This window comes from Phyllostomus discolor, chromosome 6 (assembly GCF_004126475.2).
Source record: "Phyllostomus discolor isolate MPI-MPIP mPhyDis1 chromosome 6, mPhyDis1.pri.v3, whole genome shotgun sequence".
In the NCBI taxonomy this organism is placed as follows: Eukaryota; Metazoa; Chordata; class Mammalia; order Chiroptera; family Phyllostomidae; genus Phyllostomus; species Phyllostomus discolor.
In genome coordinates this window covers 166,728,935-166,747,241 of record NC_040908.2, presented here as the reverse complement: position 1 = coordinate 166,747,241, position 18,307 = coordinate 166,728,935, and the positions used below count along the sequence as shown (strand labels likewise).

At 66.6% G+C, this 18,307-nt stretch overlaps 2 protein-coding genes across 5 annotated transcripts in view; one reads left to right on the top strand and one right to left on the bottom strand.

The window, feature by feature from the left end:
- The window catches only part of PC (pyruvate carboxylase), a 96,435-nt gene that overhangs the window by 71,914 nt on the left and 6,214 nt on the right, over positions 1-18,307 (top strand). For all 3 annotated transcript variants that reach the window (XM_028515145.2, XM_036029756.1, XM_036029755.1), the window contains exons 2-10: positions 1,574-1,709; positions 1,855-2,039; positions 2,297-2,462; positions 2,590-2,735; positions 2,844-2,961; positions 3,158-3,309; positions 4,752-4,870; positions 9,073-9,235; positions 10,694-10,876. In XM_028515145.2, coding sequence (XP_028370946.1) covers positions 1,574-1,709; positions 1,855-2,039; positions 2,297-2,462; positions 2,590-2,735; positions 2,844-2,961; positions 3,158-3,309; positions 4,752-4,870; positions 9,073-9,235; positions 10,694-10,876 — 1,368 coding nt within the window. The remainder of the gene's footprint in view (positions 1-1,573; positions 1,710-1,854; positions 2,040-2,296; positions 2,463-2,589; positions 2,736-2,843; positions 2,962-3,157; positions 3,310-4,751; positions 4,871-9,072; positions 9,236-10,693; positions 10,877-18,307) is intronic.
- Positions 13,439-17,483, bottom strand: LRFN4 (leucine rich repeat and fibronectin type III domain containing 4). 2 transcript variants are annotated; one of them, XM_036029757.1, is made up of 3 exons: positions 16,621-17,483; positions 14,822-16,180; positions 13,439-14,273 (listed from the first exon to the last, which is right to left on the bottom strand). In XM_036029757.1, exons 2-3 carry the CDS (start codon positions 16,168-16,170, stop codon positions 13,712-13,714), a joined length of 1,911 nt encoding a protein of 636 aa, XP_035885650.1. In that variant the 5' UTR covers positions 16,171-16,180; positions 16,621-17,483; the 3' UTR covers positions 13,439-13,711. The 2 variants fall into 2 exon arrangements, with proteins under 2 accessions (XP_035885650.1, XP_028370947.2); XM_028515146.2 differs by lacking the exon at positions 16,621-17,483 and having other exon boundaries at positions 14,822-16,508.

The window sequence follows — 18,307 nt, the reverse complement described above, 5'->3', positions numbered from 1 at the left end:
GGCCTTCCTGTGTGGGCGCCCCTGCCGCCCCCCTCAGAGACACCCACTTTCACGTCCAGGCCCAGAGGGCTCCCCCCACCCCCAACCCCCACCAGGTACTTCACAAAACTGAACCTGGTTTCTTCCCTTTGAGGCACTAGTCACGACCTGAAAGGACCTCATTTCTGTCACCTTTTTCCTGTCCTCTGCTCCTGTCTCCGGCGTGCCCACTGGGGGGAGCACGGCCTTCGCTTTGCAGCCGCCCTGCTCAGGGCTGCGCGGGCGCGGGGCCGCCGTGAGCCCGGGGCCTGCCCTCGCTCCTTTGGCCCACGGCTTCCCTCTTCTCTTTCTCCTGTTTATGCCCTCGTTTCTTTTCTTCTCTTTTCTTCCTGCTTGGCACTTACTTCCCCTCCTCCATCTCGTTGGCCGTAACAGGACACGAAGGTTTTGTAGTGTCTGTTGTATTTCCTGGCTGTGTTTATGTGCCCCGTGCGGAGCAAACGGTGAGTCGGGCGCCTTGGACTTTGCTAAAGAGCGAACCACGTGGTTAGCCGGACGAGGGCGGTAGGGGAGGGGAAGGACCGGGTGCCGGGCTGGGCGGACGGCTGCGTGACTTCGAATGCATCTTCTTCAACCCACCTGGGCCTTGCTTTTCTCCATCGGTAAAACCAGGGGCTGACTCACCTCTGGAGATGTTCTACGTTCTGGGCTGTAAGTTGCCCTCTGTTGGCTTTTCAAAAATCCTTTTTACTGTGGCAAAATACACCTGACGGAATTTGCCATCTCGGCCACTGGTAAGGGCGCAGTTCGGCGGCAGGAAGTGCGTTCACGCCGTGCGGCCGTCACCACGTCTGTCTCCAGAGCGTCGCCGCCCCCAGCTCCACTCTGTGCCCGTGAGAGCCCGGCCCCTCGCCTGCCCGTCGCCGGCCCTCCCGCCGTCCCCGTGAACGGGTCGGCCTCCGGGGACCTCACGTGCACCGACCCGTGCGGTGTCTGTCTGTCCGTCCCAGCCCGCCTCGCCCGCCCTCCCTCCGCCGATCTGCGTGACCGTGTGTTCCGAAGCCGGCGGCGGGCAGGAGGGTTTCTGTGGCCGTTTAAAGTAGCCGCGTCATGACCGAGCAGAGGCGCTGCCTCCTGAGCAGCCACAGCGACGTGGGTTCTCCGGGCCAGGGCTCCCCTCGTCCGCCGTCCAGCCAGACGGGACCCTAAGGGTGGCACCCACGCCCTCACGTGCGCCACCGTGGTCGGGGGCGGCTCTCAGTCGGGGCTGCTGCGGCCGGCCGGCAGGGAGCATCGGGGCAGGGCACGCAGGCCTCCGTCCCGCTGTGCCTCTGTCTGGCCTTGACCTTGCTTTAGGACTGTGCACTGCTGCAAACACTGCAGTGGGTTTTAGGGAGTCAGGGAAAGCTTGGGCTCCCTTGGGTTTGATTAGCAACCTGTCCTGCGGCCAGGCAGCCCGCCCCCCAGGGGAGGAGGGGGGCGCCGGGGCTGGCCTCCACCTAAGGCTGCCGGGGGGCTGGGGTGGGACCCCCGCTCTTCCCGGGGACCATCCCCGCTGAGGCTGCTCTAGCCCAACTGCGACTCCCCTCCCCAGATGCTGAAGTTCCGAGCCGTCTGGAGGGGCCTGAGGCTCCAGGGTGTCCGCCGAACCTCCACCGTCCCCTTCGCCTCCCCCAATGTCCGGCGCCTGGAGTACAAGCCCATCAAGAAGGTCATGGTGGCCAACAGGGGTGAGTGCCCCGGGGCCGGGGCAGGGGCCGTGGGCCAGCCCCAGCCTTGGCTCCCCCCCTCCTCCTCCCCCAGCTCCCCGCCACAATATCGGCTTTGCTCGGCACCCAGGAGTCTAACTCTCACGGCGCTGCCCCCGCCCCCCAGGTGAGATCGCCATCCGCGTGTTCCGCGCCTGCACGGAGCTGGGCATCCGCACCGTGGCCGTGTACTCGGAGCAGGACACGGGCCAGATGCACCGGCAGAAAGCGGACGAGGCCTACCTCATCGGCCGCGGGCTCGCCCCCGTGCAGGCCTACCTGCACATCCCCGACATCATCAAGGTGGCCAAGGTGAGCCGGGCCAGGCTGGGGCTGCCTCCTGAGGGCCAGGGCCGGGGCCGGGTCCTGGGCTGGGTCCTGGGCCGGGTCCTGGGCCATCCCCATGCTGTGCCCAAGCCCACGCCAGCCGGCAGGAAGTGTGGGTGGGTGGACGGAGGGGTGGACGGAGGGGGCGAGCGAGGTGGGCGAGGCAGCAGAGCCACAGGGTCTGGTGTGGCCGGCGTGAAGGACTCGGAGGGGCGCCCACTCTCCCGCCACCCTGCCCCCAGGAGAACAACGTGGACGCCGTGCACCCTGGCTACGGGTTTCTGTCGGAGCGTGCGGACTTCGCCCAGGCCTGCCGGGATGCCGGGGTCCGGTTCATTGGACCGAGCCCAGAGGTGGTTCGAAAGATGGGAGATAAGGTGGAGGCCCGGGCCATCGCCATCGCCGCAGGTGACTACGGCAGCAAGTTGTGGGGACCGTGCAGCTCCCCAAGGGGGGGCTCTCCGGGGCGGGGCTGGCGGGTTTGGGCAGGGGCTCCTGCCTGTGCCAGAGGCCCCACATGCCTGTCTCTCAACAGGCGTCCCCGTGGTCCCCGGCACGGATGCCCCCATCACGTCCCTGCACGAGGCCCACGAGTTCTCCAACACCTACGGCTTCCCCATCATCTTCAAGGCTGCCTATGGGGGCGGGGGCCGCGGCATGAGGGTCGTGCACAGCTACGAGGTGAGCGGGTCGGGGGCCGGGGGCCCCTGCAGAGCCACAGCGGGCCTGGGAGTGGGCTGGGGCGGTGCGGAGGGGCCCAATGTCCGCTCAGCCTCCGCCCGCCCCCAGGAGCTAGAGGAAAACTACACGCGGGCCTACTCGGAGGCCCTGGCCGCCTTCGGGAACGGGGCGCTGTTCGTGGAGAAGTTCATCGAGAGGCCGCGCCACATCGAGGTGCAGATCCTCGGTGAGTGGGGCTGTTCCCCGCCGGCTCCCTTCCTCGCTGCGCTGGCCTTTGGGACCCCAGGAGCTCTCCCTCCTGGCTGCCCCCGCTGCTGGGAGCAGGCTGTGGTGGCCATGGCGGATGCCGGGGGCGGCTGGGCCTGTAGAGGGTGTTCGGGCCCAGGGGAAGCTGAGCCCGGCCCGCCCCGCCCCCTCCGCAGGGGACCAGTACGGGAACATCCTGCACCTGTACGAGCGGGACTGCTCCATCCAGCGGCGGCACCAGAAGGTGGTCGAGATCGCGCCTGCTGCCCACCTGGACCCTCAGCTCCGTGCCCAGCTCACCAGCGACTCTGTCAAGCTCGCTAAGCAGGTGAAAGGCAGGGGCCCCTGGGGACAGGATCTCCCCCCTGGAGACGAGGAGCCCGTTCGTGCAGGCTCGCTCCGAGCTCCCGCTGGCGTGGGCCTCCCGGCCGGCGGCCACCAGGAGTCAGGTGTGGGCCGTCCGCTGGGGAACAGGGAGGCCCAGAGCGACTGGCGCAGACCCAGAGGAGGGACTGCGTTGGAGGGCAGAGGGCCGATGAGGAGACCCTGGGACAGCAGAGGCGCAGGCCCAGGGGCCAAGCCTGGGGTCCAGAAAGGCTAAGAAGAGGGAGGGGCGAGGCCACCAGCCATGCCCTCAGCACCCTGTGCGCAGGCCCAGCCGCGAGGCACCTGCTGAGCCCTGGGGCGAAAGCGGTGGGGTTGGGTGGGCCCTATCGGGACTGAGAAACAGCATGGGGCATTTCTTCCTCATTCATTCTTCACGGGCTCCCGCATCGCCTCTGTTGCCACGCTGTGCCCCTGAGACCTGCCTTCAGCCGGTCTTTGCTCTGCTGGGGCGTGGAGACAGGCGGGGGTGTCCCAGCCGCGGCCTGCCCTCTGTCCTTCTGGGCCCTGCTGACCCCACCCCCTCCGAGCCCAGGCGTCCCGCCCCAACGCCTGCTCCCCTTCCCAGAGCCCCAGCGACAGCGCCTCTTCAGACCTGCCCTCTCCGGACCCGGGCAGCCCAGAGAGAGGACGGCAGGGGTTCTGTCGCCGTCCCCAAGCTGGAAGCCGGGGTTGGCACCCTGCAGGAGGCTTCTGCCGCGGTTAACGTGAGGCGTTGCTTTGAGAGTTGAGATTTTGTTTTTTCTTATAAGGAGTGTTTCTACCTTGATTTTGGCCTTGTTTATTGGCTTATTATTATTATTATTATCATCGTTATTTATTGTCTCATCCCTGAGCAGAGTTGCAGGAGCTGTTTGAGTGTAGTTTGTGGTTTGGGGAGACCACCGTGAAACTGGGCAGGGCTGCGTTTTGAGTTAGAATCCTCACCGGTCGGTTTCTCTGAAATGGCCCCTGTGTCGGCAGTGGTCTGAGGTGATGACCGGGCAGCGTACAGGGGGACTCTCTGAGGATCTCTAAGAACGGAAGGGTCCGGGAGAGGCCGGGGTGTGCAGGGGCGGGGGCAGGGAGGTCCTAGTGCCAGCAAACCAAGGAGGCTGCAGGGGGAAGGGCACGGGGTCCGGGGCAGCAGGAACTGCCGCTGCTGTCTTGCCCAGACGAGCTGGGTGCAGCCATCTGAGGCTGCTCGTGGCATTCTGGGGGAACATCTGGGCAGGGGCCCAGCCGTGGGGTCTGGGTGCTTCCCTCCCAGGGGCGGGGCTGGTGGGCTGCCTGGCGTGGGACAGGGTGGGGTGCGCTGCAGTCTGTTTTTACGGAACCAACTGGCGGGTGAGGCTGTGTCCGCCGGGCCCCATCGCCGCGCCTGCTCACGCACGGGCCGCCCCACAGGTGGGCTACGAGAACGCGGGCACCGTGGAGTTCCTGGTGGACAAGCACGGCAAGCACTACTTCATCGAGGTCAACTCCCGCCTGCAGGTGGAGCACACGGTCACGGAGGAGGTCACCGAGTGAGCGCGGGCGGCGGGCGGGGCGGGGGCGGGCTGGCCTTGACCTTCTGCAAAATCCACCCAGGTGGCTCGTGGGGAGCGGGGGCAGCCGGGAGCTCAGCTCACTCTCCTTGGGGGAGCGAGCAGTGAAGGATCTAGTTGCTTTTTGCAGAAATTATTATAAAAACATGACACGGCTACGTGTTAGCACAGAGCAGCCAGTGAAAAGGATTTAGAGCCGCACACTCGGAATTCGGTGCCGAGGAGGCTCCCAGCCGCCCGGCGTGCTTCCGGACACAGCCGTGGGGGGTGTAGGGAGGGAGCAGCTCACCCCCATGTTTTAGATGAGGAAGCCGAGGCTCGGAGAGGTCGAGAGAGTCGCCCAGGGTCATGCAGCAGGACTAGAACACGGGGTCTACGTCTGCTCTGAAGCTTTGGCACCTTCCGTCTCTATTTACTTTGTTATGTGAATAGTTGGACACGATTGTGTTGTTCTGTGTAGGATCCCCACCTGCTTTCTAAGTTCAGCGCTTGTTGAAGGCACCCCCAGGCCGCCGGACTTTCCCCAACACTCGCCAGGGCCGCCCGCCCTTCCCCGCCCTTCCCTGCCCTTCCGTCGTCCGGGCGAGTCGGGAGTTATGGGCGTTGCCCGCTGGTAGTGGGCGATGAGGCGGTTCCCGTTGCTGTGGTCACAGTGGGTGCGCCAGTTAGCGCCTCCGCCGCTCAGTGTCTGCCGGCCCCGCCCCTCGAGGGCTCTGAGGACAGATTGATAGACGGACGGACGCACGCCCGCCGGCTCGGGGCTGCTGCTGCAGGGCAGGCAACCCCTCACCTGGTTAGCGCTCCCAACTGCTTGTCCCGTTGGTGTTCCCGCAAGGATCGAGTGCCGACATCTTTAAAGACCTGCCCATTTTATGAACAATTAGGTGGTCTTTCATTGTGTCGAGACACGTATTTTGAGCCATGTCTGTGTTGAGTGTTAAGCCCTGACTTGGAGCCAGGCCGTCTGACCGTGGAACTTTCCTGGCCGTTCCTTCCCCGCCCCTGACCCCTGACCCCTGAGACTGAGGACGCCCCGCAGGTGCGCAGAGGCCCCCAGACTCCCTGCTCTCCAGACAATGGCCAAACGGAGAGGGTCGCCCCGGCCTCCGACTCTGGCCCCACACGGCTCCCCGCTGTGCTGCTGTAAAACCCCCCGCCTGAGCCTGCCGCCAGCCTCCTGCGCGGAGGGGGGAGGTCTTGGTCCGCGCAGGGCGGGGTGGGGGTCGGACAGGCGCCGGCTGGAGCGCGGTGTCCCCGCCGGCCCGGCCGCTGGGAGCCTGGGTGAGCTGCCGTCTGTCTGGCCCTCGGGCTGCCCTCTGGTAAGGGCGGCAGTGACTCTCGGGGCGCCCTTGTGGAGCGAAAGCTGGCGACAGCCACAGGGCGCAGCGTGCAGACGTGGTGACGCAGGGCGGCCCTCGCGCTGCTCCCGAGTGGATGCAGCAGGAAACACACAAGGCGTGGTGCAGCCTGCCAGGTGGCCCCCGCGCCGTCCATACCACAAGCCTCAGTGACAGATTTAAAGCACTGCGCCTGGTTTTTCTTTATTTAAATATATTTTATTGATTATGCTATTACGGTTGTCCCAGTTTCTGTCCCCTTTGCCCCCTCCCCTGGTACACCCCTTCCCTCCAGCAGACCGCCCTACACTTAGTTCCTGTCCATGGGTCGTGCATGTAAGTTCTTTGGCTTCTCCACTCCCTGCGCTCTTCTTGACCTCCCTGTCTACTTTGTACCCACCACTTAGGCCTCTTAACCCCTGCGCCTTTCCTCCCCCCCTTCTACCCCTCCTCCTCGCTGAGAACTCGCCCGAGATCTCTGTACCCATGATTCTGTTCCTGTTCCCGTTGTTTGCTTAGTTTGTTTCTTTGTTTGTTTTTTAGATTCAAAAGTTGATAGTTGTGAATTTATTACCATTTTAATGTTCATATTTTTATCTTCTTCTTTAAATAAGTCCCTTTAATGTTTCTTATAATAATGGCTTGGTGATGATGAACTCCTTTAGCTTTACTTTGTCTGGGAAGCACTTTATCTGCCCTTCCATTCTAAATGATCGCTTTGCTGGACCAGAGAAATCTTGGCTGTAGGTCCTTGCTTTTCATGACTCTGAATACTTCTTGCCAGTCCCTTCTAGCCTGCAAAGTTTCTTTTGAGAAGTCACTGACAATCTTATGGGCACTCCTTTGTAGGGAACTGTCTGCTTTTCTTTTGTTGCTTTAAAGATTCTCTCTTTATCTTTAACCTTTGGCATTTTAACTATGATGTGTCTTGGTGTGCTCCTCTTTGGGTCCAACTTGTTTGGGACTCTCTGTGCTTCCTGGACTTGTATGTCTATTTCCTTCACCAAATTAGGGAGGTTTTCTTCCTCTATTTTTTCAAGTAAGTTTTCAATTTCTTGCTCTTCCTATTCTGCTGGCCTCCCTACGATTCAGGTGTTGGTACATTGGGAGAGATCCCAGAGGCACCTTACATTATCCTTGTTTTTGTTTTTGTTTGTTTTAATTCTTTTTTTCTTCTTGCTATTCTGGTTGAGTGCTTATTTCTTCCTTATGTTCCAAACTGTTGATTTGAATCCTGGCTTCATCCCCTCCACTGTTGCTTCCCTGAAAATTTTTCTTTATTTTCCTTAATGTGACCTTCATTTCTTCCGGGGCCTTTTTTATCTTGTTGCTGCTGTGCTCAGGGACTTCTCTGAGCATCCTGATCAGCAGCGTTTTGAGCTCTGCGTCTGATAGGTTGCTCGTCTCCGTTTCAGGTAGCTCTTTTTCTGGCGTGTGGTTCTGTTCTACATTTCTTTGTCTCCTCAATTTGGCAGCCTCCCTGTGTGTGTTTGTGTGTTAGGTAGAGCCGCTTTGACTTCCTGTCTTAGTAGCGTGGCCTGTGGTACAAAAGGCACCTGTAAACCATGTGGGGCAGAGCCTTAAGTTATCACCGGGGTGGGGCAACCTGCCTCAGCACTTCATAGCTCTTTCTGGGGGCAGGGCTAGGAGAGGGGCCTGCGCCGCTGCCCGGCTTCTAGAGGTTTGCCCGGCTGCTGCCCTGGTGCTGAGTCCCGCAGAGGGCGGGTCTGCGTGCATGCTCAGTCCCTGCAGGCCCTTTCAGTGGGGTCTCTTGAAAACCCGGCGGTTCGTTCTGCTGCCTCAGCCCCACTGGCTTTTACAGCCAGAAGTTACAGGGATTCGTCTTCATGGCTGCGGCCCCGGGCTGTGTGGTCTGCCCTGGGGCTCCCCGGGTATCCCTCCTGATTTCTGTCCCCCGCACGCGAATGTGGGGCCCCCTGTTCTGCCGCGGAGTCTCTGCTCCTCTTCGCCCGTCCTGCCCGCCTGGATGACTGTGGCTTCTTTAAATTCTTGGCTGTCAGACTTCCACACAGCTCGGTTTTTTGACAGTGCTGGGTGGTGTTTGTTTTGAGGTCTAGTCGTGATGTTTTCTGTGGCTGTGCGAGGAGGCAGATCGTGTCTGCCTATGCCTCCTTCCTGACCGGGAGTCCCATGCCCCGGGTTTTCCAACAGCTGTCCCACGTGGACGTAGCAGCGCGGTGGCCAGCGAGGCCGGGCTTTCAAACTGCCGGCCTAGAGAGCTCCCTGCTCTCAGACCTTCTTGGGGGGAACAGGGGACCTTGGGCCCAAGCCCAGCTGCAACAAGGGCCTGGCGGACGGCGTCCTGACCTCAGCGCTCACCTGTGTGGGCCCACCCACAGCTGTGGCCCCCACTGCCAGGAGCCCGGCCTTCACACCCCCATTCTCTCACCACACCGCCCCCCCTCCCCACACCAACACACACAGAGCAGCACAAACGACTCTACGGACAGGGTATCCAAGGCTGCAGACCTAGGCTCCACAGAGGGAGGGTTTGGGGCAGCCGGAGGGCCAGGAGACCCCAGGGGGGAGGAGGGCACGCACAGGAAGGGGTGGTTTGGGAGGGGTGTAAGAATGGGTAGATGCAAAGAGTGCGGCTGCCCCTCCGGCCGCCTTGTTCTCCTTATTCAGACTGTGCGGCGTTCCGGGGGTCAGGCCAGGCGGGGGCCACTCAGGGGCCGGGAGAGCTGAGCTGGCTGCCCCGGCTGGTAAAGAGTGGGCGGGGCCAAGCCAAGTCTGCGTGTGGACTGCTGCCTTGTCCACCTGCCCCCCGCCTCACGCTCCTCCTCCGTCCCATGTCCCCCACCACCCCCCGCCCCCCCGCAGTGTGGACCTGGTGCACGCCCAGATCCACGTGGCCGAGGGCCGCAGCCTGCCCGACCTGGGCCTGCGGCAGGAGAGCATCCGCATCAACGGCTGCGCCATCCAGTGCCGGGTCACCACCGAGGACCCCGCTCGCAGCTTCCAGCCGGACACGGGCCGCATCGAGGTAGGGCCCGGCTGGTCTGAAGCTGGCTTCCAGTGGGCGGGGGCCAGGCCCTGCCCTAGAGGAAGGGAGGAGCACCCTGGGGACAGGCTGCCGTATGTACAGGCTCATAAGTGGGGGCTGGGGGGGTGGGGGGGTCCCCAGAAACAAGGCCCAGGCCCTGCACTCTGGTCCCACAAGAGCCCAGAGACAGAACGGTGCTGCTGGCCTCGGCCCTGCCTTCATTCAGCCTGAAGGGGGGCGGCCGGCAAGGCAGCACCTGGCACTGCAGCCAAGCACCAGGGCCCTGATGCCCCAGCAGAGGAGCCACGCGGCGCAAGGATAGTGGTGGGAGTCGGGTGGGGGGGCAGGGCGGGAAGAAGCTGGGAGGCTGAGGTGGGCCTGGGTGGGCTCCCTGTGCACCTGGGCCTGCGCGTGCTCCTCTCTCTCTCACACAGGGAGTTGTCCCTCCTCGCCCTCCTCCCCCTCCTCGCCCTCCTCCCCTCCCCCCGTGCTGCGTGCTGCGAGCTGCTGCGAGCAGGAGCCCTCGGGCCTGCTCGGGGCCTGTTCGCCGCCCCGTCTCATACCTCTGGGTCCTGGTGGCAGTGGCGCTGTCATCAGCTCTGCTGCTTTACCGGCGCCCCATCTGGCCCGCACCTCCCAGGATGCAGGACAGGAGCTCAGTTCTGCTCTGGGCCACGGAGGAGGGGAGGTGGAGCTGGAGACAGACACTGGGCCTCTGAAAAACCAGCGGCAGGGGCAGGGAGGGGCTGTCTGGGTTCCCACAGTGCTCAGTGCAGGGAGCTGGTGGGCCCAAGGCAGAGCCTGGCGCAGCAGGCTCCGGCCCCACAGCAGTCCCATCTCTGGGGGGGGGCCAGCCCGGCCCCAGCGCTGTCCGGTCTCCTCTGTCCTCAACCTGGAGAGGCAGCCCCGCCCTGGACGCCACCTTCCCCGTCTCCCCGGCCCGGGCGGCTCCTCCAAGCCTGGTTTACCACAGAATATTTTTAGCCGGCAGGTTCTGCTCACAGCTGAGTGTTCACCCTTAAATATTTTATTAAGTTCCTTGGTGTCGAGCACAGGCCTCGGCCCCCGAGAGGCGGCAGCGCAGTGCAGCGGGGGTCCCTCCCTCCCGCTCGGTGCTGTCCTCACGGCTGCGCTCCTCGGGGGTTGCCCCTCCCCGCCTCGTGTGTGTCCCAGTCCCCCCCCCCCGACACCCCGAACCCCTGTCCCCCGCCCCGGCCCCTCCCCATGGATTGTGTGTCGGGAGCCCCTGTCTGCCCCCCAGGCCCACCTCTCTGACCCACCATTCTCTCTCCTGCTGCCCTCTGGGCGCTGGCGGAAATTAAACGGAACGTCACGCGCCAGAGCCAGAGTTCACCTGCGGCCGCCCTCCTGCACCCTGTCCGGCCCGGGCTGGGGGCTGCCTCTCCACCTCGGCTCCCCAGCCGGCCCCTGAGCCCGCCCGCCCGCCTCTCCCCGCAGGTGTTCCGGAGCGGAGAGGGCATGGGCATCCGCCTGGACAATGCTTCCGCCTTCCAGGGGGCTGTCATCTCCCCCCACTACGACTCCCTGCTGGTCAAAGTCATCGCACACGGCAAAGACCACCCCACGGCTGCCACCAAGATGAGCAGAGCCCTGGCCGAGTTCCGGGTGCGAGGCGTGAAGGTGAGAGGCCGCGGGCCCTGCCTGCCCCCGGGCCGTCCACATCCCTGCCTCCGCCCTGCCCCTCGCTGCACGCGGACTCCCTGGCTGCGCGAGGTCCCTGCTGCTGCCCAGCCCTGGCGTCCCCGGGTCCCTCAGCCGAGTCGGGCTGTGCTCTGTGGGTCCCACACTTCTCACGCCCCTCCCAGGTGAGAGTGCCCCGAGAGCGTGTTAATCCACACGTTACCAGGCCTCCCTCTGGAGCCTCCGGTCCCACGGGGTCGGGTGGGGGCCGCGGAGCCTGTGCTTCGAGCCGTGTTCGGTGCTGCAGGGCCAGCCAGGGAGCGAGGCTGCAGCCGGAGTCCTGAGCACAGGGCAGGCGGCGGCCAGGGGCCCACCCCCAGAGGGCTGGCAGCCCAGGGGCCAGGCGAGGACCCAACACGCCCCTCGGTCTCCTGGTCGGGCTCCGTGACCCGAGTCTGTAGCTAGAGATGAAAGCACAGCCACACGCTGTCGTGGCCTTGAGGTCAGTGCTGCCCGCACACCCTGGGCCTCCCCGGCAGACGCTGCCAGGCCGCCCCTCGTCACCCTCTTCCGGGCCTTCCCGAAGGACAGTCGCCCGTAGCAGAGGGTGCCCTGCCGGCCCGCGGCGCGTGGTGCGTGAGGTGTGCAGGGCGGCTGGCTGGGGCCCCTGCGCTCCGCCGCCCCCTCTCAGCTGCTTCCTGCCCGGCCGGTGGTCCAGACCCAGCTGGTGCGCTCGGGGTGGGTGGTGACTCCTCTCCTGTCGACGGGGTCTGGGGTGCACCCTGCAGGTGCCCCAGTGGGTGTGGGAGCCTTTGGGAGAAAGCACGTGGGAGGGGAGGGGGGCGTGAGTCTGTGCCCACGCCATGTCCCCTCAGGCTGTCAGCCCAGCTCTCCGGGAACAGAGGTCCCTGGGGTGCTGGGGGCGGGGCTCGGCCCTCTGCTGTCCCGTGAGGATCCCCGGGGCTCCTGGTCAGGGGCCAGTTCATGGTGACGTGCGCTCAACCCGCTTTCTTGCTGAGGCGGCCGGGTGTTCCCCGCAGGGTGTCCTGGGGCTGGGGATCAGTGCACACCGTGACCCCAGTGGGGGACGCAGCTACCCCACCACTCCCCTGCCCCCAGCTATTGCTGTGTCCTGCTTGGTGGTGACCCTGGCTGGCCCTGTGGTCTTGCCCCTGGGCCATGAGACCACCTGTCCGAAGGCCTGGAGGGCTCACGAGCCCTGGAGGCCGAGCGGGAAGACCGGGGCCGGGGGCCAGCGGCCAGCGGGGGAAGGCCAGGGCCTCTTCAGATGTGCAGCCGGGCTGGGCCGTTGGCCGCTGCCGCACCCGGAGCCCCGGCCAGGCCTGCATGTGCCGCCCTGCAGCTCCTGGCCCCCGCCTCCCCCACCCTCCCTTCCCTCCCCTCCCGTAGCCCTGTGGCCCCTGCCCTCCGTCCAGGCCCTCGTGGGGCTCTCGCTCCCCTGCTCCTCTCCGCTGAGAACCTTGTTTTGTTTACTTAAACCAGGGTCCCTCTTGGGCTGCACCCAGGTATGTGTTTGGGGCTGGGCGGGCGGGCACACGTGCCGTCACTGTGCACACCCACAAGTGTGTGAGCTTGGCCTGCACATGTGCGTGCACACACCCTACTGGGCCAGGTCTCACTGTGCTGCTTGTCCGAACCACACAGGCCCGCACGGAAATGGACACCCAGCCCCCCCCGCACAGATGCCAGGCCGCCACGGCCGCCCTTCACGGTGGAGCCCGGGCCCCTGCGAGGTTTTGAAGCACCTGCTGCACCTGGCTGCACCTGGCGCGGGGTGGAGCAGCCCCCGTGCCTGCGGGTGTGGGGTCCGGAGCACTCTCCCTCCCAGCCGGGGCCCGGGAGCAGCGATGGTTATGGTTCCGGGCCAGCAGGGCTGGCGGAGGCAGGACGAGGTGGCTCCCGGGCTGGGGAGGCTAAGCAGAGCGGCCTGGCGGGCTTGGGGGTCCCTCTGCCGTGTGCCCTCCCGAGTCCAGTGAGGGGGGTCAGACTCCGTCTTTGCAGACGAGCCCGAGCAAAGCCCGGGGGCCTGGGCGGTGAGCGTCCAAGCCGGTCCCAGTCCCTTTGGGAGGACACTTCACAGACCCAGGAGGAGCCCCGGGAGGCGGTGAGCGAGGTCGGCACACACGAGGCTGCGGGGACTCCTGAGCCGTGGTAGGGTGTCGCCCCACCAGGGCCCTCTGCCCCGAAGGGCTCGGCCACTCCCACCAGCTCCCGTGGCCGTCTGCACACTGTAACGTCCACTGAGGTCACTACACCCTGTCCGCAGCTGCCGGGAGGGGTGCTGTCTGCTCTTACCTGTGCAGGCACGGCAGAGGGTCAGGTGTCCGGGCCGGGGGCCGGGCCCCGGCTCACCCGGGTCAGAAGCCACCAGGCCAGCGCACTCGGCCGTCAGGCGGATGAGGCGGCCGAGGGCACCCAGATCTGCTTGGGCCGCTTCCGCGGGGCCGGCAGTCTCAGCCCTGACCTGTCCTGTCTGTGCGCCTCCGCCGGCCCACTCATTGCCTCCCCTCCCTCTAGCGCGGTGACACCAGAGACTAGCACTGAGGTGTCCCCAACAATTTTATTATAAAGAAAAACAAGACTCCCACTTAGTGGCTGCAGCGCTGCCTTGGCGGCTGTGAGCACCTGTCGGAGGGACCTGGCCCCTCAGGCCCGTCTGGGGGCCAGAGCCGGGGGGCGGCCCTCTGTTCCGCCGAGCACAGGGGCCTGAGGTACCGAGGGTGGCAGTGGGAGGGACTCCCAGGCAGTGCCGGCCCACCCAGGCGAGGTGGCCACCCGCCCCGCGCCCTTGCCCTGGGGCCGTCCCCCTGCCCATCACACCACGCTCTCTGCCAGCCGCTCTGCGCTGCCCCCCGCCCCCTGGCACCCCGCCCCGAGCAGACCCCCATGCACAGAGTGGCTCCGTCGGGCCCAGGCCCCTCCGAGGCGCCTGGCGTAGCCGTAGCACCCGCCGGTGTCTCCCAGGTCCAGGGAGCAGCTGCGCTGCGGGCGCGGCGGGGGGCTCCGCGGCGGGTGGGTCTTGGGTGTGGGGCTGGGGCCTCCGTTGGTCTGCGACTGGACGTGACTGAGCTTGAGGGGCAGGCGGCCATTCCCGGCCCCCCGGCCCCGAACCAGCAAGGCCACGGTGAAGACCAGTAAGGCGGCCACCAGCACCCCGCCCACGGCCACGGTCAGAGTCCCCCCCAGCATGTGGGCCTGCGGGGCATGGCACAGGGGCATGGCCGGCAGCGTGGAGAAGTGGGCACAGCCCAGCAGCTTGGTGGCCGTGAGGTCGGAGGGCCCGGCGGCGGGTGACAGGGCCAGCAGGCAGAGGTCATAGTCGGCACCAGGGACCAGGTGCTTCAGCAGGAAGTGGTGGCTGGAGGCCGGGACAATCCTGCAGGCAAGGGCCGAGGGTCAGAGCCCAGGTCTCGGGGTCCAGGCCCTGGCCCCACCCCTGCCTCCCTCACCTGTGCTCCCAGGTCCCAGCTCTGAACACCCTCTTTCCCCGGGACCGCGGGGACCGTGTGTGTTCACGCAGGAAGGCAGAGAAACCAGGACAGGCATGCGCGTGTGGCACTGGGGACAGTGCAGGGGGCAGGCAGGAGTGTGCCCTGGCACACAGCCCGGGGCAGGCGAGGGGGGGGGCTCCCATCACCAGAGGTCAGCAGCATGTGCGTGCGTGCAGTCGGCCACGTGCGTAACCACGCAGTGGTGGTGGGGCGGGGGGCAGCTTCCAGTGGCTCAGCCCCATGGGGGAGACCTGGGGTGCACCACCCACCTCCTCTTCCCGGTGCCTGACCCGCCCCTCGCCCGGAGCCCACTGCCCCCAGGCCGCTCAGAAGCCGAGGTGAGGGGTGTGGAAGCCGCAAGGACAGAGAAGGGCCGGAAGGGCGGCCCAGCCCTGGAGGGGTGGGGCGGAGGGGCTGCAAAGTGCGTCCTCACCGGTAGATGAGGGTCTCGTCCTCGCTGCTGTTGTACTGGATTTGGAACATCCACACAGGGTCTGCGGGCCGCCCCGGCCCCCAGCTCACCAACCCCGAGGTGGCAGTCACCTCTGTCACCTGCACGGCTGGCTCCGACTCTAGTGTCCCCTCGCCCTCGGCAGCAGTGCGGGCCGAGGCGGCAATGTCCGAGGGCCCGGGGCGGCCCCCCTCGGCGCTGCCGTTCCCGCCGTGGGGCAGGGCCAGCACCCGCAGCTCCACGTGGGCCGTGGCCTCGCCAGCGGGGTTGGTGGCGATGCAGGTGTAGTCCCCCGCGTCCCCGGAGCCCGTCACCCCAATCTCCAGGGTCCCGTTGGGGAAGGCCCGGGCTCGGGAGGAGTTGCCGACCAGCCGGTCGTCGGGGCCGACCCAGTGCATGGTGGGCGCGGGGTCCCCGAGGGCCCGGCACCGCAGCGTGGCCCGCTGGCCCTCCAGCACCCAGAGGCGCTGCGTGTGGCGGGCAATGAGGGGCGGCTCGCAGGAGAACTCGCCCTCGGGCACCGCCCAGAAGTAGCGGCCGGCCAGGCCCGGCGGGGAGGCGCAGGTCTCCAGGTCGTCGGGCCGGGCCAGCCGCCGCAGCCACAGCAGCTCACAGTTGCAGTGCAGGGGGTTCCCGCTGAAGCTCAGCACCAGGGGGGCGGGCGAGGCCTGGGCGTCGCGCCCCCGGGAGAAGAGCGGGTCGGGCGCCAGTGTGCTCAGGCGGTTGGAGGTGAGGTCGAGGCGGGAGAGCTGGCCGAGCTGGGCGAAGGCGCCCGGAGGCAGCGTGTCGATGAGGTTGTGGTCCAGGTTGAGGGTGTGCAGGGCGGGCATGGCACCGATGCCGGCCCAGGGCACCTGCCGCAGGTTGTTGTAGGACAGGTCCAGGTCCTCCAGGCTGTCCAGGAAGTCGTCGAAGGCCCCCGGCGCGATGCGGCCCAGCTGGTTGCCGCTCAGGATGAGGTGCTGCAGGTTGATGGGGCCCCGCAGGCTGCCGGTGCCCAGCTCGGCCAGCCTGTTGCCGTCCAGGTGCAGCGAGCGCAGGCTCTCCAGGTCCCCGAAGGAGCGGGCGCCGATGCGGGTGATGGCGTTGCGGGACAGCGTCAGGTCCACCAGCCCCGTCATGTTGCGGAAGTCTGGGGGCCCCAGGGCCTGGATGAAGTTGTCCGCCAGCCGCAGCTCCACTGTGCGCCGGTCCACATTGGGCGGCACGAACAGCAGGCCTCGGTGGGCACAGAGGGTGCTGAGCGACTCGGACAGGTTCTGGCAGACGCAGGGCAGCGGGCAGGCGGCCGCTCCACTGGCCAGCAGCAGCAGCAGGAGCGGCGGGGCCATGGTGAGCGCCCTGTGGGGAGGGGCCGGAGCCCGGGCACAGGTGGGGCTGGTGCAGGTGCCCAGGGCCCAGCCCCAGGCGCCAGCTCCCCGAGCATGGCCTGAGCGGAGAGTGGGGGTCCGAGGCCCAAGGGACCCCTCAGGGAGGAGGGAAGGCTGTGGCCTGCAGGGCCAGCACCCTGGAGTAGAGGTCACATCTCCCAAGCAGTTAGGGGGCCCCCAGGCTCTGGGGACGAGGGGAGGCCGCAGGCAGGAAGCAGAGGTGGACATGAGAGCAGGGAGGGTCCCGGAACTTCCTTTCCCTGGCGTCCCTGGAATCGCCAGCGCCCCCCTCACCCCACCTCCGCGCCGCCCCCTCCCCCACCAGGTAGGCCGCCCCCTAACCCCTCCCTGGTGCTCGTTTCCTCCCCAGCCGGCCCCCACGGCGTGCCCACGAAGGGAGGGGGTGCTCACCTGGTATCCGTAGTTCAGGGGGCACAGGCCGGCCTCCCTGCGGGCCCGGCCAGCCCCCACCGAATCCAGGCAGCTCTCCCGCGGGGGTGAGGCCCGGGGCTGACCGGCAGCCCACCGCTCGCCCTCCGGCCCATGGCCCGGCCCAGGCTCAATCGGTCCCGGCACCTTTTCCCGGCGCGGCTCACGGCGGTGGCGACAGGCAGGCGGGTGCGCGCCCGCGGGCACGCGCGCCGCCGCGGACACGCACGTGGAGGGCAGGCAGGAAGGAGCAAGCGGAGACCCACCCGGGCCGGCTCCCGAGGTCACGGGGACACGCGGCCACTGCAGCTTTCACGGGTGGCTCCAGGTCACGCCCGAGGCCCAGGCCGGCTGGGACCCAGCACGCAGCCCCCGGGCCCTGCCGCAGCGCACTCACACCGGCACAGGCGCGCGCCCCCGGACACCCGGGCGCCCCGGCATCCCGCGCCGCGAGGGCGCCCGCCGCCACTGCGCGAACCGTCACTCTGCAGACAGCCAGACAAAGCGCCAGCTCGCGGGCCCCTTCACCATCTCGCAGAGACGGGAGTCTTTGTCACATGTCGCTGGGCGCCCTCCCCAACACACCCACACGAGCCCACACACCCACGTCCCCGCACCCACAAGTAGGGCCGGGCGCAAACCCGCACTGTTGCTGGGACCCTCGCGTTCACAGACACGCTGAAGGTCATAACCGTTCTGCATCACCAAGTCACGTGGAGAGTCCCCAAAACGCACGGGGCCCTGGAGGGGGGCTGGGGAGACGCCCCCGTCAGGGCCGCTGCGGGGTGGGGCCGAGAGGGCTTGGTCTCCCCGCTGGCGCCGCCGCACCCGCTGCTCGCCCTTCCCTCCCCCTTCCCAGGCTCCCCGCCCGCCCAGCGAGCTTGGGAGCCAACCGGTCTCCGCCTCCAGTCCGATTGGTCTGCCCGGCTCGTTCGGTTTCCCAGCAGGCTGGGGAGGCACGCTGTTTGAAGCCGTGCGTCAGTGGTCCCTCCCCTTTTGGCCCCGCCGGGCCCTTTCCCTAGGAGAGTGGTCTGGACCCGCTTGGCTCAGCAGAGAAAGGGCTCCTGGGGGTCGTGGGCGGAGGGGGAGGCGGGTCCTGGCTTCTTGCCTCTGACAGCCGGCCTTGGGTGGGAGCACAGGAGGGCTCGGGGCCAGGTCGTGCACGGTGGTCCTTGGGAGTGGTCCCCGAGTGAGGAGACAGGGAAGTCACCCCACCCCCTGGTACCCCCTAGTCCTCAGGCCCCTTGGATCCCCCCTGCGTCCTTCCCTTCCCTCCAGACCTGAATCCAAGGGGCCCGGTGGGTGGGAACTTGGAAAGAGGTGGATTTCGAACCCTGCCTGGTGCAGCAGGGGCCTTGGGCAAGTCGTTTAACCACTAAACAAGTTCGTCGTCTGGGGCACGGCGGGCGGGGGGGTGGGTAATGCAGGCACACCCGGCACCACGGGGGTGAGAGGGGAGGACGTGGTGCCGCCTGCCTGCCGGGCTAGCCCCTGCGGCGGGAGGCTCCCTCCCTGTTGCCGCTGCCCGGCCCCGGCTGCTGAGTCTGGAAGAGGAAGGCCCTGGATTCCAGCCCAGGGGCAGCTCTGCGGCTCGGTGGCAGCAACTGGCTCTTTGTTCGTCTCCCCGTCAGAGACGTTTCCGCTCACTCTGAACATGTGTGCCGGCACC

Excerpts from the sequence above, each read along its gene's own strand:
- LRFN4 (XM_028515146.2), bottom strand. The coding sequence starts at position 16,437 with ATGTCCACCTCTGCTTCCTGCCTGCGGCCTCCCCTCGTCCCCAGAGCC. Across the intron at positions 14,274-14,821 it reads GACGAGACCCTCATCTACCG|GATTGTCCCGGCCTCCAGCC; the intron begins GTGAGGACGCAC and ends CCTTGCCTGCAG.